The sequence below is a fragment of the Lagopus muta genome, chromosome 11, assembly GCF_023343835.1.
Source record: "Lagopus muta isolate bLagMut1 chromosome 11, bLagMut1 primary, whole genome shotgun sequence".
Taxonomy (NCBI): Eukaryota; Metazoa; Chordata; class Aves; order Galliformes; family Phasianidae; genus Lagopus; species Lagopus muta.
Window position 1 is genome coordinate 659,968 of NC_064443.1, and position 23,496 is coordinate 683,463.

At 48.2% G+C, this 23,496-nt stretch overlaps 2 protein-coding genes across 9 annotated transcripts in view; one reads left to right on the forward strand and one right to left on the reverse strand.

The window, feature by feature from the left end:
• The window catches only part of HEMK1 (HemK methyltransferase family member 1), a 70,092-nt gene extending 55,017 nt beyond the window's left edge, over positions 1–15,075 (reverse strand). For 4 of the 7 annotated variants that reach the window (XR_007379224.1, XR_007379225.1, XM_048957020.1 and 1 more), the window contains exons 1-4: positions 14,543–14,698; positions 13,434–13,855; positions 12,880–12,971; positions 12,039–12,132 (exon numbers count right to left, since the gene is read on the reverse strand). Coding sequence is in view for 5 of the 7 variants with exons in the window: in XM_048957020.1 (XP_048812977.1) it covers positions 12,039–12,132; positions 12,880–12,971; positions 13,434–13,688 (441 nt within the window). In the remaining 2 variants the exon portion in view is untranslated. Of the gene's footprint in view, positions 1–12,038; positions 12,133–12,879; positions 12,972–13,433; positions 13,856–14,542; positions 14,699–14,992 lie in introns of those variants that run through there. The other 3 variants (XM_048957018.1, XM_048957021.1, XM_048957017.1) reach the window with 3 other exon arrangements.
• On the forward strand, positions 14,807–22,996 carry C11H3orf18 (chromosome 11 C3orf18 homolog). 2 transcript variants are annotated; one of them, XM_048957030.1, is made up of 7 exons: positions 14,807–14,911; positions 15,739–15,827; positions 16,904–17,307; positions 18,646–18,671; positions 20,302–20,431; positions 21,581–21,639; positions 22,884–22,993. In XM_048957030.1, exons 3-7 carry the CDS (start codon positions 17,074–17,076, stop codon positions 22,891–22,893), a joined length of 459 nt encoding a protein of 152 aa, XP_048812987.1. In that variant the 5' UTR covers positions 14,807–14,911; positions 15,739–15,827; positions 16,904–17,073; the 3' UTR covers positions 22,894–22,993. The 2 variants fall into 2 exon arrangements, with proteins under 2 accessions (XP_048812987.1, XP_048812986.1); XM_048957029.1 differs by lacking the exon at positions 21,581–21,639 and having other exon boundaries at positions 22,884–22,996.
• The last annotated feature ends 500 nt before the right edge of the window (positions 22,997–23,496 follow it).

A 23,496-nucleotide genomic window follows, 5' to 3' on the forward strand; every position in this document is an offset into this window, starting at 1 on the left:
AGCAAAGCTTAGGTATGATTAGAACTGCCCCACAGCTGTCCTGTCCCTCAGAGCTTGCAGGATTGCCATGCACCTTTCCAGGGTACACCTTCAAGTGTCATCATCCTCTGGGGCCTTTGTCATCTGCTACAGGTAGGCCAGCTTACAGCTCTGCACTTACTGGTGTGAATAAATCCCAGACTCTCTGTATGTTGCAAATTTCTTCATATAGAAATTCTCCATTCTTCATGGAGAAAAAACAAACAAAAATAAAATCAAGAAAAAATATCATGAGGCAATGAACTTCCCCCACAACTTCTATCTATGATTTTGTGCAAATAAGTATTCAGGAGGGCACCCAGAGCACCAGCTACCTCCAGAAATTATGCACTCATGAGCGTGGTAAACTGGGCACAAGGCAAAATATCTGGAAGGGTTTTTACAGTGCACTGGTCTGAAGGTGATGCAAGCATCCAGGGATTTGTTTCCAGGTGTACAAATGCTCTTGTTTAGCATGGAGTGGGGACAAGTTGGCAGGATCTAAGCATTACATACCTTTGTCAGAAGAGTATTTAAAAAATCTGTAGGGGAAAGGGCCCGGCATCCTCAAGAGTGAGGGGAGTTCTGGTACTGAAGAGCAGAAGAGGATCTTGCAAGGACTAGAAGCCCTTTACCTGCAGTTCCATACAGGGGACACAAATATTTGCTTCCTGTGCTACTTGATTTCCAGCACTCAGAGGTTCTCAAGCCTTTGCCTCTTTGCCAAGCCACTCACAGTCCACTCTCACCTTGCTGTTCCAGGAAGCCTTGCTTCACTGCTAGATTTGCCCTATGTCACTTACTTGGTTCCCCCCCCCCCCCCATTTTTTCTGTTGAGCAAAATAAATGCAAAGCTTTGCCAACACCTCCAGCTTCCCATGAGCCTCTGCCTCACCCTTCCACCCACAGCCCCACTCCCCCCCGCCCCCAGTGCACACTCATGTTCTGACAGGTTCTTGGTATTACCTCCCTGTCCCTGCGGCCAGGTCTCTGGTTCACTGTATTTCTTGGAACCACAGCTGCACAAAGAAGCGCGAGGACAGCGTCTGCCAGCACCCAAACCACAGGCTGCACAGCTGCACAGCTCCAACCAGCAGACAGCGCAGGGCCAGGCAGCTTTCAGCACTGAGACACGCAGGAGGATACAGCAGATTCTCACTGCACAGCAGTGGCTGCAGAGCTGTGTGGAGGTCTGGAGGCAAGGTGGGCATGCTGTGGGCCAATGGCAGCAAATGAGATACCTGATGTTTCTGCGAATAAAAGTGAGGGGCTAACAAAAACAGGATAATGGGAGAAGGGGAAAAGGCAAGGATGGAGCTCACAAATTCACACCATGTTCCCAGAAGCACCCTTTTTTCCTGCTCTATATACCCTTGGGAGAGCAGGGAAGACAAAGTCCCATGGATAGGAGTCCAGGAGGGCAAGGCTTCTAATTCCCTGGTTAGCAAAGGGGACATGGAAAGCAAAAGGCCTATGAAAACCTGTGTAACCTCACTGCTGTCATACACTTCCTGGGAATGTTTTACTTATTTGTGTGCTTTCCAGAAACTTGTGTTCTCAGAATCCAGGACTTTCTGTAGAGCCTGATCTGATATTAACCAAATTACCCCTCCCCTCCTGTTTGCCCACTTGGCTGCCAATGAGCACATGACAAAACACCAGGAAGCCAAGCTGGAAACGTACCTCCATGGCAGTGGCCACAGAAGATCATTGTCACACACCCTTTTTCCTGAGCCAGACCACTAAGCCAGCCCCTGATCAGAGGGCAGGCTAGTGGCTACAGCACTTGCATCCTGGGCTCTTTTGCTTGGCCCTGCAGCAAACTCAGCATCCAGACAGATGTTCTGCTTCAGCTTGCTTGTCCTAGCTTCAAAACTCCATTTACTTGGATGCCCAAGAGAAGCAAGGCAGGAGATGGGGGCAAAGCCAAATGGATTTGTCTTCATATTCATGTGAGAAGCCCCTTGAGCCCCACTTATCCCATTCCAGACATTCTGTAGTTTGTTTGCCCAGCTCCAGCCCTGAATCTCACTCTAACTGCTGATGAGCCGCTCAGATGAAACCCTCTGAAACTGAGGTCCCTTTTATATCACAAAAAGGTGGATCAAAAGCTGAAGATCTCATGGAGCTCTTTTAGGGCAAAAAATACGAAAGCAATGATAATACTTACCAGTGAGAATACATTAGAAAAGTCAATATAAACTAACAGATCTGTGTGTGAGTTGGTGGGGGGGGGGGGGGGGGGAGGGAGGGCAAGGTGTGGAAGCTGTTGTTTTTCCCCCAGAGATTTTTGATTTACGTTTACATTTTTGAGTCTCCTGTGGAAATCACCAGCTTAGAAGCAATCTTCTGCTCTTCCACAGTCTTTTTTCTTGCATAGGAAGCCAGAAGAAACTACTGCCACAGTCCCTCCTGGCCTTTTAGCCAGGAACAACTGTTCCATCCTTCATTTCCTTTAGAGCAAGAAATCTGTTCTGAGAAAAACATTCTGTCCTGATTTGAAGTAGCCAGCAAGAGAGGTACCAAGGTTCCAGCTCTGCTGCTTCAGTAGTTAATTACACTCTCTGCTGAAGACGTACATCTTTTCTTCTGTTCGCATTTATAGTGCTTGTTATACACTTGTCCACAAAACTAATGAGAGTTCTGCTTACAAATTTCTGCTCTCTGGGCCAGGTAATTAGCCCTCAAGCTTATCTTTGATGAGCTAAATAGTCTTTCACAATAAGGCAGACTTGCTATTAACCCACCTACTGGTCCTTCTCCCGACCTACTTTTCCAGTTCTTTCTCAACCAGTGAGTAATATAACCAGACAGCTTCTCACCAGCTATCCCCCTACTGCAGCACAGAGAGGAGACTTAACCCTGGTGCTGTGCTTGGCAATCCCTTGGTAACACAAAGGTCGCATTGGCCTGTGGGCAGCCCCCTGAAAACTGGTCAGCCATTACACAGCACAGCCCCACAGCTTTCCCCAAGCTCTTCAGCCAAAAGCAACAGCTCTGCAACGAGGGGCAGGCTGCATTATTTCCCTCTCCATGTATGATCTTATTAAACACTCGTGCTTAGCTCAAAGGGCAGTTCTGATTGCTTTGCAGCAACAAGCTGCTACTACGATTCCCACTCCTTGGCATTTGTGCCACAGCCTTCTTTTTCAGGAAATATTGTTTTCCTTTGACATACTGATAAAATATTACCTACCATATGAGCAAAATCTCACCTGTGGGAGGCTACGAAAATGCTACAACTTCTGTATGTTTGTTTACAGTTATGTTTCGATAGACTGCACTTATTTTTGATCAATTAAATAATGTCCCATTCCATTTCTGTTCAATATACTTTATAGGTGTCTGCAGATATCTCAGGAAAGGACCCCAGATTATGAATAAGACAACACTATCCATCCTTTTCATTTCCCAGACCATGTAGCAAGAGACGGAGAGAAGCAGTTTTCCTCTGAAGAGTAAAGCGATCAGAAGCAAAACTATGAAAAAAATAAAACCAAACCAAAGGAGTCTCCTGACTGCAGATCCATGGCTGTGCTCACCACACACTGCGACCTTCTGAACTCTAAAATGTAACCATCTGTAACACAGAAATGAGGGAAACCACAGGCAATTCTGGATCAGGAAGCTTCCTTTCAGCACTAATTAAAACAGAAAAATGCGTTCATTCCTTTGCCGCATATCACCAGAGAAAGCCCCCACCTGGGGATCTGCAGATTTGCACATACATGTCTGGAAGTAAAAATCCTCCCTTCTCTCCGCTTGACCTTCTTAAGAGGTTAACGATTATGCTTAGTGAGAATGTAGGTTAACCTTCATGAAAGGTTTCTTGGAGCAAATCTTTGCTTAAAGTGCTTTCACAGAACACCCCGGCACAATGACTGCCATTCAGATGACAGGGCAAAGTAAACAGCAGTGGTTTTGGTACCCTGAGCATGTTGGCAAAGGAAGGAAGAAGCAACCTATCTCGAGAAACAAGTAAACTTAAAAATCACAGGTGGAAAAAGGATTGCTTAGCCAGTGACAGGAGAAAAACTACAAATGCTGTGAAAGCATGAATAGTTATTCCACATTTTCACAGCACAAAGAGCTCTCCTGATGAAAGACTAGGAGCATCTGAAACAAAGAAAATGCTTTTCCCACTTAAAGTAGAAAATTAGAACAATTCACTGCCAGATGATGCTGTGGAGGTTAGAAACACAGACAGACTAAAAAGAGGATTAATGGAGGACAGATCCAGATCCACTAGTGATTATGAAGCAGAACGGCCTCAAACCCAGCTTTGGCTAAGAACATCCCTTAACTGCTGACTGTCAAAACAAGGGGGGGATCCTTCTCTGTCTGCTTTTCCTATGTAATTTTGTCCTCACCATCTGCCACAAACCCCAGGATGACACAGTATTTTGAATTAGACCAATTTAATCTGACCCAGTAAACCTGTTTCCATGTCTTTATGATCTCCAGTAATCTCACAATCTTCCTGGATGACTATTGAAAAAAATGCCCAGCACGGAACAGACTTGGCATTTCTTCCCCTATAACGCCTACCAGGTAAAACACACCTATTCAGCCTACAGCACGCTTCTCCACTTCCCTTCACAGGGAAGCTCACAGTCATCACAACAAAACCAAGATGGAAAAACGTATGCAGGGCCTGAGCTCATGGTGCGATCACAACAGGTAAGGAGGTGCCACCCCCTGAGGGTCAGGAGGGCTGATGGGGCTGTGAGAAAGAAACCTCACAAGCAGAGCTGGAGCTCTCCTCCCAGCAGCTTTCCTCCAGCTAATAAAAACCACGGCATTCAAGAACATGGCTCTGCCCACACAGTAGCTGCAGGGGATGAAAGGAGACCATTTTTGTTTCCACTGAACAAACAAGCCTTCATCTGCTTTAAAAGACAGCGTGTGAGAGAGGAGGGGATCAGAACACGCTAGAAGCCACACGGCAATGATTAGATAGACCTGCCAGGAACTCTGCTAGTCTAAGCCTGCAGTGCCCTCTAGGGGTACAAAACAGGGGAGCCACAGCCTGCGCGACCTTCGGAGGAATCCTGAACCCAGCTGACCCTCCTCAATAAAGTCACGGTGAAGATTTATTTTGCCTTTATTTACCGAGATAAAAAAAAAAAAAAAGGAATCCAACCACGACTGCATGGATTCCTCTCTTTGTCCTATTTTTCCTCTAATCCACAAAGCTTCTGTGATGGTAACTTAGCTTGAGTTTTAGAAGGCCTCACTCTGGGAAAAGGGCTGTCTTCTGCACCAATAGTCTCTGAACAGCATTGGGACAGAGATTCACTGCAATAGTAAGTGCATAACTAGGACAATCCACAAGACAGAGCACAACCCCAAACTTTGGCCTGAACACCCCTGCATGACAAAAGCTTGGCTCTGGTGACCCTGGGCACATCATGGAAGTCACAGAATCACAGAATGGCCAGGGTTGGAAGGGACTTCAAGGATCACGAATCTCCATCCTCCTGCCACAGGCAGGGCCTCCAACCTCCCCATTTCATACCAGCCCAGGCTGCCCAGGGTCCCATCCAACCTGGTCTTGAACACCTCCAGGGATGGACGGGGCATCCATAGCCTCTCTGGGCAGCTGTTCCAGCACCTCACCATTCTCTCTGTAAAGAATTTGTAAAGTCACCCAGGACCCCCTGCAGTCTTCACAGCCACAGCCCTGCTCTCACCAGGACAGCAGGTAGGATGCGGGGTTCCATGCACCACTGCAACCACACACTGTGCTCACAGCAGCGAGCCCAAAGCTCTGTGCACAGAGGACCATGTATGTGGAGTAAGGTGAGATTGTGGCTTGTGCAACAAAGCTCTCCTCCAACACAGTTTGTGCGTACTCACAGAACTCCCTATCTATCCTGCAAGCAGTTTTGTCTCCCTTTCCCACCTCCACCCCAAATCCCACAGAACAAAAGGAGCAGAACCATACGTGCTGACAAAAATACTCCCAGAGAAAGCAAATGGAAATGGGCTCAGCTACACATGAGCTAAAGGGACAAATTCCACATGGAACAAAACTAAACCAGACAGCTGAGCTCCTCTCTCTGTTCTCTTTGCCCTGGTCGAGTTCATGATCTCGAGGGATGTGGGCCTGGCGAAGAGCAGCGTCAGGACCCTGAACTTTGGAAGAGCAAACTTTAAGCTGTTCAATGTTGGCCGAGATCCCCTGGGATGCTGTCTTTAAAAAGAAAGATGTTGAGGAGAGCTGGCTGCTCTTCAAGGATGCCTTCCTGAGAGCACAAGAACTCTCCCTCCCTCTGAAAAAGAGAGCGGGCAGAAGAGGTAGAAAACCGGTATGGCTCTGCAAGGATCTGCTGGGCAGCTGAGAGTGAAGAAAGGTACACACACTGCAAACAAGGCCGTGTCAGCTGGGAAGAATACAGGATGCTGTCTGGACTTGCAGGCATGGGATCAGAAAAGCCAAGGCACAAGCAGAACTGAACTTTGCGAGGGATGTGAAAAACAATAGGAAAACCTTCTACAGGTACATTGGGCAGAAGAGACAGGCCACAGTGAGTGTGCCTCTGGTAAACGTAAAAGAAGTGGCTGCAATGGATGAAGAGAAGGCCGAGGTACTGAATGAGTTCTTTGCCTCTTCACTGGTGGCCAAGATTCCAGTTCTTCTCATGTCCCTGAGCTCTGCATCCCTAAACCTCCAGGTGGGGACCGGGGTGGTAAATCCCCCCCCACTGTGAGGACAGAGGTCCGAGACCACCTGATGAGACTGAATGTGTGCAAGTCTATGGGTCCAGGTGGCTGCATCCCAGGGCTCTGAAGGAGCTGGCTGAGGCGGCTGCTGAGCCACTCTCCATCATCTTTGAAAAGTCGTGGCTGTCAGGTGAGGTCCTGGATGACTGGAGGGCCATTTACAAGAAAGGAAGCAAGGATGACCCTGGGAACTACAGGCTGGTAAGTCTCACCTCTGCGCCTGGGAAGATCATGGAACTGAGTGGTGGGGTTGACACAGTAGAAGAAAGGGATGCCATTCAGAGGGACCTCAAGAGGCTGGAAAGGTGGGCCCAGGTGAAGCTGATGAGGTTCAACACAGCAAAGTGCAGAGTTTTGCACTTGGGCTGGAGGAATCCCAGGCATCCATACAGACAGGAAGGAGTGGTGCTTGAGAGCAGCCCTTGCGGAGAAGGACCTGCGGGTCTTGATAGATGAAAAGCTTTAACATGAGCCAGCAGTGTGCCCCTGCGGCTCAGAAGACAAATGGGATCCTGGGCTCCATCAGAAGAGGGGTGGCCAGCAGGGACAGGGAGGTCACCGTCCCCCTCTACTCAGCTCTTGTGAGGCTCCATCTGGAATACTGCGTCCAAGTGTGGAGCCCCCCAGCACAGAAAAGACAGGGAGCTGTTGGAGAGGGTCCAGAGGAGAGCCACAAAGATGATCAGGGGACTGGATACCAATAACTAAAGGGAGCCTACAAACAGGAGGGGAATCAACTCTTTGAAAGGGTAGATAACTGCAGCACAAGGGGAAATGGTTTGAAGTTGAGGGAGGGAAGATTTGGGTTGGATGTCAGGGGGAAGTTCTTTACAGAGAGAGTGGTGAGGTGCTGGAACAGCTGCCCAGAGAGGCTGTGGATGCCCCATCCATCCCTGGACGTGTGTTCAAGGCCAGGCTGGATGGGGACCTGGGCAGCCTGGGCTGCTATTAAATGTGGAGGTTGGTGGCCCTGCCTGTGGCAGGGGGTTGGAGATTCATGATTCTTGAGGTCCCTTCCAACCCTGTGATTCTGTGATCTCTGTCCACAGGACGCAGCCAGTGCTGGTAGTTTATGCCATATTGTGTTTGCCTTCACAGCTTTACCCACATGCCTAGCAGCTCGTAGCAAGAGTCAGAACCCTTTTGTTTTAACCACAGGATAGAATATGCATAATGAAGATGCCTCTTCTTCCTTTCAGTCTTCAAATTAGCAGGCAGAAGCATTTGTAGGAGCTATGAAAACGTAACGAGAAAGTGAATGTTGCAGATCTGGTATACCTACACTGCACAAGTCAATGTACATTTACTCAGCCAAAAGCAAGACATACAATGTGGCTTGTGTGTGCAGTCATAAAGAAGCAACTTGAACCTGGGATATTAATGCTGATCATTAACTGCTTTCTAACGAACAAGATTCTTTACAGATACTATTTGATTAACAGTATCAGTACTAATAGCTGTAAGAATACTGCAGACAAACTGAATAGAAAGAGCAGTAGAGGCAACTTCAATATTTTTGAGAGGAGGTTTTTCCATTATAGTTTCAAAGTCCAGTGAAGTCTGAAAAGTCTCAATTAGTGAACAAAGCGTGGGCAAATCCTCACCCAAACAATCACACACAGCTCTCAGTCAGAGAAGACCAATGTAAACAAAGGAAAGAATGTGGACGCCAGCTCAGTTTTGGGCAACTGGTTCCACATAGTATGTGGTTCCTGGAAGCAGCACATGCCCATAGCAGTGTCCTGCACCAGGCGCTGACAAATAGCTGGATCTTGTCCACATGCTCTTCCTGTCTGAGAAAATTCCCCAGCATCAGATCACAAGAAAGCTCTCTCTCATGCAGCACCAAGAGCTTGGGTCAAGGCTCAGGATTTGCTGTGATGTGAATACATTTTTCCTGAAGAGAAAGATCAACACAGCAAATTTACAAGAGTCAACTGCAGACATTACCCAATGCTGTCACAGAAATCACAGAAACATTCCTAAGCAAAACATATCAATGAAATCTGAAGCACAGCACAGAGTGCCTCACTATGCCTGCAAAAGGATAAGACAAAGCCCAGAAAAAAGTAGTGAAGTCTAATCCTCCTGCTACTCCTTCCCATACTACACAAAGGCTTCACAGCTGCACCCACATCTTCTCCCATATGAAAGATGTTGAACTTTCCAGCCCGCCCTCAAACCACCACCAGAGGTTTCAAGATCTCACTCCTACAGCTCTGACAAATGCAGTGCCAGCTCACGCCTTCCAGGTAAATCTGGTAAATGAGATCAATTTCTTTTTTTAGCACCAGGGCACAACACATCTCCCCACAGTGGAATTCAGAGGCATGAAGAACATTGAAGTGAAAGCTTCAGAAGCTCAGTGAACTGTGTCCAGAGGAAGAGAAACTCTGGGAAAAGGTTAGGTGGGATGCATTCCTGAGGAATATAAAGGAATGCAGCCACAGCTGGGCTGCTGAAAAGACATGAGACAAAGTGGCCAGAGCACTGGTTACATGTAAGATTCTCTTAACACAACTTTGAATTTAACAGCTCTGTTGGAAAGAGTTTGTGCTCACTTACACGGAGCAACATCAGGGAATCATCCTGGCTGTGAACTTGCACTTAGCTCCCCCAATCCAGATGAAAGTAGTGGGAACATGCAAGCAGCTATTGTGAAAGCTCTCATCTTTAAACTCACTCTTTCATCATTTGGCACCTTCCACTCAGGAGAAGAAACTTTGTAGCCTGGTTTAAGAGTGCCTGTTTTAGTTACATCTATGTCACCATGAAAGTTTAAAGCATTCCAAAACAGTTCAAGACTCTCCTCTACTTTTTTTTTTTTTCTCTCATTTTTAAGCAAACATCAACAGACAAAAACTCCAGCTGACTCTGCTTCACACAGGCAAATCAAACCAGACAAATCTCCAGAAATTGCTGCCAACCTCAACCATTCTGCACATCCGTGAGGAGTTCCTGACACCAGAAAGAGCGCGAGCAGCCAAAGCAAAGGTGCCACACTGCTGCTGGAAACCAAACACATTTAGCTCTTAGACAGAAGCCTGCTGGACTCCTAATGCATCGCACTTCCTCTACTTTACAAGCCTCAAGACCAAGTGGCTCTTTCCCAGAGTGCTATAACACCTTAAGAGAAGGCAGCAGCAGGAGCTGGGGGGAGACTTCAGTAGAAGAGAAGCCACCAGATCCAGGACCCATAGCCATTCTGCAAGCCCGGATCCACAGGCCCAGACTGCAGGCCTGCTTGTTCCAGCCCTTCCCGACCCTTTTATCTGTTTTGCTCCTTTTGAGCTCTTCTTCCACCTGGATTCTTTTTTCCATCCCTTCTCTCTTGCTGCACTGCTCATTTCCTCCTGAATGTGCAGCCATTCACTGCTCCCTACAAGAAAGGCCACATTTGTTCACCTTCCATTTCCAGATTATTGTCTGCTGATGCTGCTTGCTGAGGCAGAACTACTTCGTAAACTCAATTGCCAATGGAGCTTCACTCCTGAGCTATCGTGAGCTTCTGGTCTTTCAAAACAAATGTACTAAAAATGTACCTCCATATTAAGTATCTGACACACCAAATAAAGTTTTCCCACAAACACAAGGTTTGGGTTAAGCTGTTTAATGCTAGACTTTTGGCCCTAGGGTACACGAAGGGGTTTAAAACACAAGATGTTATAGAGTGCTGCATTTTGACAGGGCACTGCCTTTCAGCAGAGATGCTCCTACCAAAATCCCACATGTGGGCACCATTAGCAACATTCACAGGCATTAGCAGCCCTGGTTTCCACAGTACACAATAGGCCTTTGTTTGAAGCCTGGCACTGCATGGAATGAGAGCACAGTACCAGAGGAAGCCTGACAACAGATGGTTTGATTTGCAGAAAGTTCTCTTTGGGTTTAGTGCTCATATTGCATTCAGGAATTAGTGGCAGTCAGAGGCTGAAAATACTCTCTTAAATCAACCACTGCAGAAATACCATCAATAAGAACAATGCTAACTATCATCAGGCTCCAACTAGCAAAACCATTTCTTGAGCAGTTGTCTCCAGACTTCATCAGCACAGAACTCACCACTGCAAGGATAAGTTAAAAGCACATTACTGAGAGCATTGCCACCTTACCTTACAACCTTCACAGAAAGGAAATTTTCCCTAATGCCCAGTCTCAGCTTCCCCTAGCCCATCTCCATGCTGTTCCCATCCTGCCATCAGCTCCCTGGAACCTGGCACCTCCCTCTGCTTTCCCTCCTCAGGGAGCCATTACCTCTTCTGGCTGCATTCAAGGACCTTACTGTCCTTTTAAAACTGTGGAGTCCAGAACTGCACTGAGTACTCAAGGTGAGGTAGCACCAATACAGTGCTAAATACAGTGGGAGAATCACCTTTTACCAACTGGCCATGCTGTGCTTAATGCATTCAGAACAGCATTCTTTATACAGCAAAGGGCTACTAGCACAGGAGCCATTTCTCTGATCATTTGTCTATCAGAATTCTAATTGGACAGGCTATGGTAATCATTCCATCTCCAAAAGTTAACATTCACTGCAAAAAAGAAAACCAATTATCAGAAGAAAAACAAAAACAGCAGAGAAAAGCAACTCTTAAAGAGCAGTAAACAAAGATTTGCTTACTAGGGTGCCCATAAGCTGAAAGCTAGGCTACCATTAGAGAAAGCACCACTATATAACTCCTGAGCTTTTTCCTAGTACGCTAGGCAAAATAAAGTTTCAGTTTGAATGTATATGGCTATTGCTTCCACTTTTACAATTCACAATCACATTTAATTCCAGCCCAGGTCAGAAGCTACCCATGGGTCAGCCTAGGAAAGGAAACAACAGTTCAATTTCCAGTACTTGCCCAGAAATCACTGTGGAGCCAACAGGTGAGTAGTAGGTGCCATTTCTACCAGCCTGCACTGTCTTAATCTGCATGCAGACAAAGAAGCCCAATGGAGTCCACCACCTTTTCTCCAGTAGTAGCTTTGTACTACACTGGACAACTCTGAGTAGTTGCAATACAAAAGTAAAGGGGCACGATATTCAAGGAGTCTCTACCACAGCAGAAATAAGAAAAGCAAGCCTCAATGAAGGTGGATCTCTGTGCAATCAAAGAACATACTAGCTTGCAAAATCTCTTTCTCTGAGCCAGAAGGTGAAAGTTCACCAGCTCCAGTTCCAGGTCACAAGCTTAGGATGCCCTATTTTAGAAACCATCCGACCTTTTCATCACTATAATCCCACCAAGCACATTCATATCAATGCAGTGTGTAGATTCAAAACCCTTCCATGTTTCCTACTTTCATACCTCTGTTTCAGGACGAGGAATAAATACTGGAGGTCTCATCTTCAGATTCAGGTCCTGAAAGTCCCACTCACCAAGCACATATTGCACTGGCATTCTGTGTCAGGCAAAAACAAATGAAAACACTCGAGGATTACACTTTGTAACATAAAAAGCTCTCACTACCATGCTTACTTCATTGCTAACCACACAAGCCCTTTGATGGTGGACATCTAGACGCCACTGAGGCTCTCAACTGCATGTGCAACACGCATGTGCACGCTCCTTGAAAGCTCTGGTAGTTCCACTTCCACAAAACAGTGTCTTGACAAGCACTGGACTGGGGAAACTAAGGGCCAGTCAACTCACTTCAATCCTGAAAAAACTGAGGGGGCAAATAATCCTGGAAATAATTTCCAAACATGTTAAGAACAGAATGGATTTACTAAGGTGAAGTCGCTCCTGACCAGAGTCCTCTGTGTCCAGTGCTGAGCTCCTAACTACAGAAAAGGCATGGATGTACTGGAGCAAATCCAACACAGGGCCATTAAGATGACTAAGGGATTGGAGGACCTGACATACAAGAAGAGACTGAGAAAGCAGGGACAGACCTGGCTTGAAAATGAAAAGCTCAAGTGAGGTGGAAAATTCATCAATAACTACATACATCTGGTGGAAGGGAGTAAAGAAGATAAAGTCAGATTTTTTTGTGGTAAAATGTAAGCTGAAAGAAAAGAGGCAATGGGTACAGATTAAAATACAGAAAACTCCATTTAATCAAAGAACCACCCCCTTCTTTCCCACCCCTTTTTTCCCTCTTTTAGAGAAAACTCTCCCAAGAATGACAGTAAGATGATTCTCCCACCTTTCCAGTCGCTTGCAGCTCAGTTGCTGGATTTGCTCCTGCTGCACTGCTGTAAGCGGAGAGCAGAGTTTTTGGGAGTCCAAGCTCTGAAACTGAAGACAACATCACTTTAAAACCTGCCCACTTGTGCAACTTGCATGTTGTCTGCACCCTGCAGGCAGAGCCAGCAGAACAACAAACACATACAGAGGGCACTCTTTGAAACCCCAAATGACAAGGAGAACATATCTGCCTGTTTAACAAGAAACCTGTATGGCTGCAGTTTAGGTAGTTAAAGTGTAGATAAGATAAAGAATCACTCCACCAAACAAGTCAGGCTGTTATGCTGGTGTATATGTCATGAGTAACATTTCAGTCCCTGCAAAGAGAGCACATAGGAGATCCCAAGAACTTTACTTGCATTAATAAATTATATCCCATGCTCTCTGCCCTCTGAGGGAGGGAAAAGCTGTTCTAGCTCCTGTAAGTGAGATAAAAAGAAGTGTAAGGGGATTAGTCCAAAAAACATAAAGCAAGGGGCACACGCAGATCTTACTCCTTTTCCATGACTTAACTGTTTTTGCTCCCAAGACAAATGACACGATATATTCACTGGATTCTCGTGCTTCAGGGATCCCGTTCTTCTCAAACACCTTTTGCCAGTAGCTGACCACATCAGGGGCAGTCAGCAGCCCAGGTCTTACACTGCAGCTCTGTCTCAAAGATGACTGGTTGGAACTGAGGTTAGGACTTTGACTAGGTCCCACTGACACATGCTGAGGCAAAAGCCCCCAGAACCTCCTGAAGAGTGAGGGGCTGACGCATCTCATTGTTGCAAAGTCACCTCCTGGTTTCCACGTGGGCTCCTTGTTTCTGTCAGCTGATCTAACCCATGAAGAGACTCACACAGCACTCAGTGCAGCCACAAGCCACTTGGGCTAAGCACCACCTGATCACAATCAGCTCCTCAGGTCACCAGGCTTGCAGCTCCGCTGGCCTAGAAAGAAGAGACAGAAGTACAACCTGAATGCCCAGAAGCCAAAGACTGCAAGTTCCTTTCTGAATGGAATGCAGACTGCTGCCCGACCAACACCCACGGGTACAAACCAGCTACTCACACCCTTAAGAGTAACAAAGGATTAATCAAGCTCCACGGGCAACGCTGAGACCACCCGGTGCTCGTGGCTGAGCAGAAGGGAGCGGGGCCTGCAGGCACAGCCCTGCCGCTTGCCGCAAGCCACTGACAGACCGCTCCAGCATCGCGGGCCGGATCGCTGCACAAAGCCATTCACTCCCTTCTGGTTCCTCCTCCTCCAAACTCCCAAGTCTCAGGCTAGCAGGTACGCTCGCAACGTAGGTCAGCAGCCTGCCACGTTGTCCCATCGCCAGGCTGCAGACAAGGGAGAACCACAACAGCTCACAGCGCGAAACCAGAGGAACAGAAACTCGGAATACGTGGGGCCGGGTCGGCTCCCAGCGGGCAAGGCTGCAACACGGAGCAACTGAAGAAAGAGTCAGGCCCGCGGCCCGGGACACCGCCACAGGAAGAAGGACGAAGGAATTAACTGCACTGCTGCCGGCAGAGCGCAGGACGAGCTCCCGCAGCCGCTCTGCGGGCTGACTGACCCGAGGCCCAGTACAGGTCCTGCCCTTAGAGAGCTGCCGCGGGCGGCAGCAGCCCTACCTCAGCTTGCTTCAGCTCGGCGACTCTGCCTCAGCCACCCAGCACACGCAGCGCCCCCGGCCCCGTCACCTCAGCGGGGGGGCGCGCCTACAACACGCTCCCTCACCTCAGCGAGGGCAGTGCGGGAGAGAACCGCCTCCTCGCCGCGCGCGCGAGCGACGGCAGCGCCGACCAACCGCGACTCGCGACCCGCGGCCGTCGGCCAATCGCTCGGGGGCGCTGGGCGGAGGGGCGGGGCTACCGGCCGCGAGGCGGCGGCGCGCGCCGAGGGGCCGGCCCGCCCCCCTGCGGGCAGCGCGGCCCTGCGGTCGAGGGCGCGGCCCCACCGCCGGCTGCGCTCGGGGGAGCCGCTTCAGCGTGCAGCGCTGCGTAAGTGGCGGCCCCGGCGCGGGCAGCGCGGCCGCCTCCGGGGAAGGGCGCGAGGGCGGCGGGCCGGGCCGCGGCGCGAACCTCGGGGCGGCTCCATCTTCGCCCGGCCCGGGACGAGCGGCCGTCCCGCGGGCGGTGGCCGGGCTCTGGGAGGCGGGGCCGGCCGGGCTCGGCTCCGCGGTGCTGCCGGGAGGGCGGCGGAGGCCTCGCGCTTTGCGCCCCCGCGGCGCCGTGAGGGGCGGAGCGCAACCGAAGAAGCGTTCTGCTTCCGTCGCCCCGCGGCCCGGCGCCGCGCTGCCCTGTGCGGAGCCCTCCCGGCGCAGCCCGTGCCGCAGTGCCGGCAGCGCGGGACGCCCCTTTCTGGGCCGCTCGGTCGGTGAGGGACGCCTTCCGATCGGCGCGGTGAGCCGCCTCTCGCCACGCTGTTAGGCGGGACCGGAGCACAAGTGCCGTCTACCTTCACGCTGATTTAGAAACTCGTGGCGGTTCGGCATCTCTCACCACCTCCTTCACAAAGTTGTGTGGGAGAAACCTGCGCGCCCGGGACGAACGCCGTATGAGCTGACCGCCCGCTCGTGCTGCTGGCGGACCCCGCCCGGCCCCGCTGCTGCTTGCCTTGCACGATGGCTCTGCTTTGGTTGGTAGTGACAGATGTTAATCGTGCTGCTTAATGCAGCCGTGGACGGCAGAGAGGCATCACAGTAATGAGAAGTGTGCAATAACCTTGCCCAGAATAGAACAGTGGAGCTGAACAACGGCTCATTTATCTTTGCAGGCACATCTTTTTCTATTCAGAGCTCATTAACCCATGTCCCTTTGCATTCCAGTTTGGAGATGTAATGTCTGCTGAACTACAGAAAAATGATCAGAAGTCTGCTGCGGTAGTTCTTGAGATCTGCACCGCTCTGCTCCAGAGGTAGCTGTGTTTCACTAAAGTAATTGTGGGCCTGATGTCACATACAGTGATCTTATAAACAAAGTTGTGCAAATACTTCCTGTAGAATCATCCCATGGTGTTTTGCAACTCCTGATCATTTGCACAATAGAAACATGAAACAATTAAAGCCTTTCATGTTTTCAGTATGAATATATCTGTCAAATTGCACAACTCCAATCCAAAATGGGATCAGTTTTAAAATTAATACCAATAATTAGCGGTGCATGAGTAAGCCTGTGTGGGTGCTTTCATGGGAGACTGTAGAAATACCATCTTTAGTAGCAGATGGGGACCGGTGCAACCCACTGCTTTAAAGAAGCTGCCTCTGCAGAGTGCGTGGGCTGAGGGACAACAGAGAGGTGCATAGTGCAGTGACTTATTAATCACCAGCCACCACCACAGCAGGGAAGTTCTACTTCTAGTGGTGAGGTGCTGGAACAGCTGCCCAGAGAGGCTGTGGTTTCCCCATCCCTAGAGGTGTTCAAGGTCAGGTTGGATGGGGCCCTGGGCAACCTGGTTTAGTATTAAATGTGGAGGTTGGTGGCCCTGAGTATGGCAGGGGGGTTGGAGATCCTTGATGTCCCTTCTAACCCTGGCCATTCTGTGATACTTAAGGGTGATTTTTACTGGGTCCAAAATACAGATGTGTCAGAGCTGAGTGCCATTTTGATGGATGAGATCTCTGAAACTTTCTGTAAGTTGAAAGCAAAAGAGGAAAAGAAGAGAGGTCCTGTTATTGTCGTATGGATGAAGGCTGCCTAGCTCATCCTGTAGCAGACTGAAGACAGAGGGGTTCTGAGACACTACACAGCTCTGCCAATTGCTGCAGGGAGGCCAAGCTGAAGTAGCAAGTGGTGACTGGCCTCAGCTCAGTTAAGTGGTGACTAAACCAGGCAGGACGTTGGGGGATCTCAGTACCTCTGAAAAATGCACGTAAAAAAAAATTGAGTGGGCATCTGTGAGCTGCTCTCTAAAACTTTACTAGTTAAGCTGTGGAAAAGGTTCTGCCATCTCTAAGAGCTTTGCACTGTGCATCTGTTCTCATTCTTTCCTAGGAAGAAACTTGTGTGGCTCCTACACAGAAAAGCCATCACTGATGAGGCTGTGAGGTAGATCACACGTGAGGGTCCTTGAAACGAGGGGAAACTCTCTGGTGCTGTAGCTGGCACCTGTCTCTTGAGTGGAGGGCACAGCAGCTTGGTAAAAGACGCTAAGAGCTGGCAGGATGAATTCCAGCTCACCTTCTGCACGTGACTTATACCACAGCAGCACCACAACAGCCAAACCAGATGCAGGAACAACTCTGGATGCAACTGTACCAGAAACAGCTACTGTTAGCCCTGAGACTACTAGCTTCAACAGCACCAAGATCCCAGATGTGGCCAGCAGCGGACCCAGCATGAGCGCCATGCTGCTGTCCTTTGGGATCATTACTGTGATTGGGTTGGCTGTAGCTATGGTAAGAGACACTACTAAGTATTTCTATCTGCTGCGGGTGAAGGGTGGCAACGGGGTTCTAGGGCTGATTTGAATTAACTTCTATATTATATTAAAGGCATACCTAGAGCTGGTAGGAATGGTGCTCCAGTATTTCTTCTGTCTCCCTGGGGTCTAGGCAGAGCAGGCTGCTCAGCAGGTCTAGAGGAAACCATAAATAACATTAGTATTTATTTTTAATAGCAACAGGAAGTTCAATTGAAATAAGCAATGGCAGACTGACAAGTCAGTCTGTTTTGACTTGTTAACTGGAACAGCTGCATTGATTTAAACCTTGTCAACACCAGCATCCCATAGGAAAGTTCATCCAGCTTAACTTTTAAAGCAGGCCTGGACCCTGTTAATCTCCTCTGTGGGCATGTCTTTTTGAACTGATGCAGACTGAATCCGTTTTTGCTAGACTCATTCTAGACTGCATTTTTGAGGTTCGCCTTGCTCGAGTATCAGCAGAGTCCTCAAGGATTTGCTGCATGTAACTAACCCTGCCATTAATCAACAGCTATAGTTCTGAGTCTGACAGACAATGCAAGCACTGCAGTTCTTTCAATATATAACTGGATCATTTACCTACCAACAGAGAATGAAGGTAGCAGCAAGCTCGCGTTCCTCGTGTGAGGAAGGGCTTCGCTAATACAAGCAGCAGAGGAGCCTATGGAAAGGGACTACTGCAAAATTTCATTGCAGACCCAAGGAGGAGTTTCTCCAAAAGCCCCTAAAGAGAACCTGGAAACACTGTCCTGGAAATGGTCATAAGTTCCCGAGAGCAACAGCCAGCGTTCGTAGTTCTCGGAACAAGGCTCTGGAGGCCAAAAGCCTCACTTTCCTCCCAGGACAGCCACTCTTACTGGCTGACACGAGGCAAGTCACTGAGCATGCCCTCTTTCCTTCTTCCCTTTGTACTGGGGAGGGGGTAACTGCTTCTATGCTGTAGGAAATCTTCAGGAGAATACTACAAAGAGAAGGTTCTTCAACCATTCTAAAACTGCAACATATGGCCTCCAGCCACTAGAAATCTGCTGAGCTACACTTAAAACACACCTAACATTCTGACTACTACTAACACACCTAATAGCAGGCCACTCAAGCACTGGTGTCAGCCTTGATGCACTGTTAAGCTTACACTGATGTATACAGAACGTCAGTTCCAGTTGTCACTTCTGTCACTTTTCGCTTTCCTCTGCTTTGGTGCACAATGACATCAGACTTGCTATACCTCCTCTGGGTGCTCTCTACCCAAAATTCTTCTTCCCAGTTGTTCCCCATGCTGCTGTTTGTAATGATGATTTTCTTTCTCCTTCAGGTTCTGTATATCAGGAAGAGAAAGAGGTAAGTAACATCTCTTGTTAGCTGTAAGGAACTCAGTGTTTCAAAATCCAGGTAGGGCTAGGAATTGGAGGGGAAGATGAGGAGAGTTCAAGGGAACAATCCAGCATCTGACTGTAAACAACACAGGGCAGGGGCTCCGCACTCCTGGTGTTGGCCCACCTTTAGCAGCAGAGCTTCAAAGGCTCCTGTGAAGCTTTGAGAAGGAAAAACATGGTTGAGCAAGAGGAGGTTAGGGATCCTGCAAATTCTTTATGCTTCTTATGTTAGATGCATTAAAAGAGAGGAAAGGATTATGAGTGGATAAAGAAGCTGGAAACTCTGTTGTGAGAAGTGTGGGTCTCATTCCATGATCTGTGCTTTCCAACAGCCTGAGTTAATGATGCTGACCGTGCAAGGCTGAAAGCCTCTTTAGCCTCAGTCACAGCAATGCCAGCAGCATAGTGCAGAAATGCAGCTTCCTAGTCCAAGACTTAGTGTATTAATTTCCTTAAGCTCTTGGCGGAAAATAGAGAGGAGAGCAACATGCAGGAAGATGTTTCTTGATCCTTTCATCTTTGACAGCAAAAACGGTGGTACACAACCTTTACATATGGTACCTCTTCCCTGCCTAATTCCTTAAGGCAGGGCCACAGACCTTCAAGAAGTATTGCTGCCTGTTACAAAATTTTCAAGCCCAGATCTGGGTACTGCTCCAGGAGGAGCTGATGCTTGGCCTGTAAACATAGCTGCTGGAGATAATGGCTGTGTTGGCACAGCGGGAGTGCGTCATCCTAACACTTTCCAAAATAGATAATTGTGGTGACACTGCCGGTAACAGCTTGGATATTTCCCTCCCCTAACCTCAAAAAGCTCAGATACAGCTTAAGTGTTTTCACAGGAATATGTCCACCCATCCATCCTCCATCACTCACCTGCCCAGTATTTAGGGAGACCCTCTGGGGCAATTTGTTATGTCTGTCACTTGAAACAATAAGATTAAGAACAGTCTGCAGGCATCAGTCTCTCTTTCCTATTTATTGCATTTCTATTTATTATTTTCTTTTTTTTTTTATTATATATATACACACACACACACATATATATATATATATATACACATATACACACACTTCAAGTCCATAGTTGAAGTACTGCTCTCAAGTTGCTGGAGCTAAAACCAGACCCCTTCTGGCAGGCATAGTGTGATTTGACAGGGCTGGATGTCACAGGCAGAGAGACAGGGAGAGGAGTTGCAAAATGCACAGCCATTACATTCCACCCTCTTGTTTTTCCCAATACATAAGGCTTGTCCTGAGCTTTTAAGGTCTGCAGGAACTTAAAATCCAGTCCCTGTTTGACTCCTCTGTGCGTAATGCCTGCCAACATAGATTAGTGAAGGCAGTTGATCCCTGGAGCTGTTCTCTGGGCATCTTCCACTCCTTCCAGCTGTATAGCAGGTTCTTATCCTCCTTCCCATAGGATGGGAACATAACTGCTATCTAGCAAGCAGCAACAAGAGCTGAATCCCCATGCAGAAGGAAAAACAGCTTGCAAAATGCCTCAGTAGTGGAGCAGAGAAGACAGCCTGAGCATCTGTCCTTCTGTCTATTGAGTTTTTCAACCAAGTCTTTGCTTTCCCTTCCACGGGCAGGTTGGAGAAGCTACGACACCAGCTCATGCCAATGTACAACTTTGATCCCACTGAAGAACAGGATGAACTGGAGCAGGAGCTCCTTGAACATGGGCGAGATGCAGCATCTTCCCAGGCATCACAGAGCAAGGTAAGCAGCAAGATAGTAATGGCCAGGGTGTTATTGCAGCCATTGGCTCCTGCCCTGCTGTTAATGATGTAGCAATTGGATAGATCAGTACACTGGGAAAGCTGTTACAACAAAGATGTGATGACAAAAGGACTAGCACAATAGAAAGGTGCTATAGAGAAAGGGAAGAAGATTGCTTACCCCTATCAGAAAATTCCAGGTTCACAGGAGAAAGCTTCACCAAGGAAGAATCTCTAAAAAGAAATCCTCCTCCAGTGACAGTCAGCCCTCAAATGAGATCTAAGAGAGGTGCAGCCAGGCTCCACCCCTTCCTGTCACACAGCTGAACTGCCTTCACCTGTGCTCCCAGAGCTGACTCAGTCCTTTCCCCACATGCTCAATGTGTGACTCAACAGTTCTCATACAGATGAGGAGTTTCTGTGAAATTGTACTGTAAGGAAATCATGTGAGACCTCAAGAGGGCTCCCTTCACCTCACCCAGTTCTGGAGATGGGGGCCTTGAGAATTTTAGAGTTTAGGATGGTTTGAAGAGTCAGGCAACTAGGACAACAAGCCTGGGAAGGGTAAGTGCAGGCACATCTCAGCTAGAAGAGAGAACAATGCAATTTCTTCAGTTGACTTTGAGTTTACAGCAGTTTACCACCTAGGGCAAATAGGATTAATGGGAGAGGAGAGGAGGCTCCACTGCTCACAAAGTACTGAGGCTCTCTGGTGCCAGCCCTGAAAATAAGACATTTCCACCCAGTTTTAAGGTATATCTGCTTTGCTGAAGGCTACAAGTGTAGAACAAGGTGTTGTGAATGTAAAGCCAGTAGTTGTAACAGTTAAACACAGGTCCTGAGGAAGGCTGTCAGAAAGCCTCATGTTGTTATGGCATGGCACATCTGATATTGGCAGGACTTCCAGGCCAGCCTTGCTGGATAGAGAGCTCTCACCATTGTTTGCAGTTAGTTTCATAGTGTTCTCTGTTTCTTTTGTCACTGCTATCACACACAAAAAGCCTTTCTCAAAGACAGAGCCAGCAGGGATAGTTGGAACAGGTATGTCTTCTGGCAAGTGGTGCAGCCTCCCCTTAGAGTAGACATGTCTCCTTTTTTGAATTCCTCTCCAGATGTTCCATGTTGCTCACTTCTTCCCTTGCTTTTCCAGTTCCAGGAGCAGGAATTCTTCCCAACATGCCTCAGTTTTCACATACTTGACACTTTCAGGTAACCTGTAGCAAGCTTGGTGTGGGCAGAAGGGAAGAAAAAAGAAAATAAATACAATTGTAATTATAAAATTATTCACTTTGAGGGATGCTTCCCAACCTGCCAAAGAACATGCTGGAGGTGTATTAGAACATGGAAGATAAACAACATATTCCATACGCCATTTTAGGAAAGCAGAGGAATACAGATGTATGAAAGCAAAGGATCCTGTCCTATGAGCAGTATGTACAGGGGAAGCATCAGGTTCCTCTGTCAGAGCACACAGCGGATTTCCCTTCAGGTAGTAAAGAGGGGAAATGACAAGGCTAGAGTTGAACTTAGAACAATAAGAGTGTATCCTCCCTATGTAGTGCTTGGCCAGCAGAATACCTGTGTTCCCTCTGGAGCTTGCTAATGCACAGATACTTCTACTGGGAAAGCACACTAGTTTAATGGCTTACTGTAGTGAGAGAAGCAGTCTAAAACAGCAGCCAAGGTTCAGTTTTTGGCATGTTTCCAGATCTTCTTGAGATTTCAACTCTTTGCATGCTGCTCTTGTGCATATAGATGGTGAAACATACATGGCAAGTCTTTGCAGTCCTAGAAAACCTACACTCAGTAATCCATGATGTGAGCATTTTAAATTGGCGTGGATGTGTTGATTTGTTCTCTGGCTTATTGTATTTTTCTTATAGCCTTGTTGATGCCATGTTAGTATATCAGCCCCACCTTAAGAGTAGAGAAGAATAAAAAAGAGAGTAATAGAACAGAATAGTTCAGTTGGAACAAAGGTCATCAAGTCCAACTGCCTGACCACTTCAGAGCTAATCACGAGTTAACATACATTAACATACTGCATTGTCCAAATGCCTCTTGAATAATGACAGGCCGTGGGGCACCAATCCTCTCTTGGAAGGCTGTTCCAGTGTTTAACTCAGCAAAGAAATTTTCCCTGCTGCCCCATCAGACCCTCCCATGGCACAGCTCTGTGCCATGCCCCTCCTACCATTGGCTCCAAGAACCAGTGTGTGACACCTCCCTCTGCTTTCCCTCCTTGGAGAGCTGCAGAGAGCAGTGAGGCTACCTTTTCCCCAGACTGGACAGCCCAGGTGTCCTCACAGAACATGCCTCCCAGCTCTGTTACCAGCCTTGCTGTCCTTAGTAAGGGGCTGAATCTAGTTACAGCGCTGCACAGCCTGTGCCCTGGGCCGTGCACCAAAGTAAGGCAGACTTGCTGGGTCTCATCTTTCACTGCTTCAATGCAGGTTCTGCTGACGAGCCAAGGAGCCCTCCAAAGACCCAGCCGTCTTGTGTTCACAGACGTTGCCAATGCCATCAATGCATGAACAGTACCTGCCCCTGCTCTGGGATTGTGCCGAGATTGGGAAGGATGGAGCCACCAAACCAGCGACTTCTCACGAGTGTGGCTGAGTCATGGAGCCCAACTGGTCACGCTGCTGGGTTGCATTACAGATGGGCTCACGTGCTGGAAACAGTCACCGCTTTGGGAAGGAAACCCTTTACAATGGCAGTAGCAGTTTTAGGTGTGTCCACTACTACTACAAGGTCCTGAGCTGCCATGCTGCTCCAGGTTCTGGGCTGGTGCTGACTGACACCACCTACCAAGCTGTGTGCTTAGAAATAGCGCTCACTCTGTTGTAGATTAACTATCCAAGCACATCTGTGTGCTCTCTGGATCAGGGAAAGAGGAGAGATGCATGTTCCAGACAGCTTACCTGTTGGGTTTGTGCCACCAGATCCCAACGAGAACAGTGAATGAGCCTCTGTGCAGCGACCGCAGCATTGGCAGACCCTGGAAGGGTGGCTGGTGGCAAAGCCTCCTCCTTCAGCTGGGGAAACTGATGGTTCTAGCTGAGT

Coding starts and splice junctions, on each gene's coding strand:
- C11H3orf18 (XM_048957029.1), top strand. CDS start 17,074: ATGAATTCCAGCTCACCTTCTGCACGTGACTTATACCACAGCAGCACC. Junction 17,308..18,645: donor TTGGGTTGGCTGTAGCTATG/GTAAGAGACACT, acceptor TTTCTCCTTCAG/GTTCTGTATATCAGGAAGAG. Junction 20,432..22,883: donor CCCAGGCATCACAGAGCAAG/GTAAGCAGCAAG, acceptor GCTTCAATGCAG/GTTCTGCTGACGAGCCAAGG.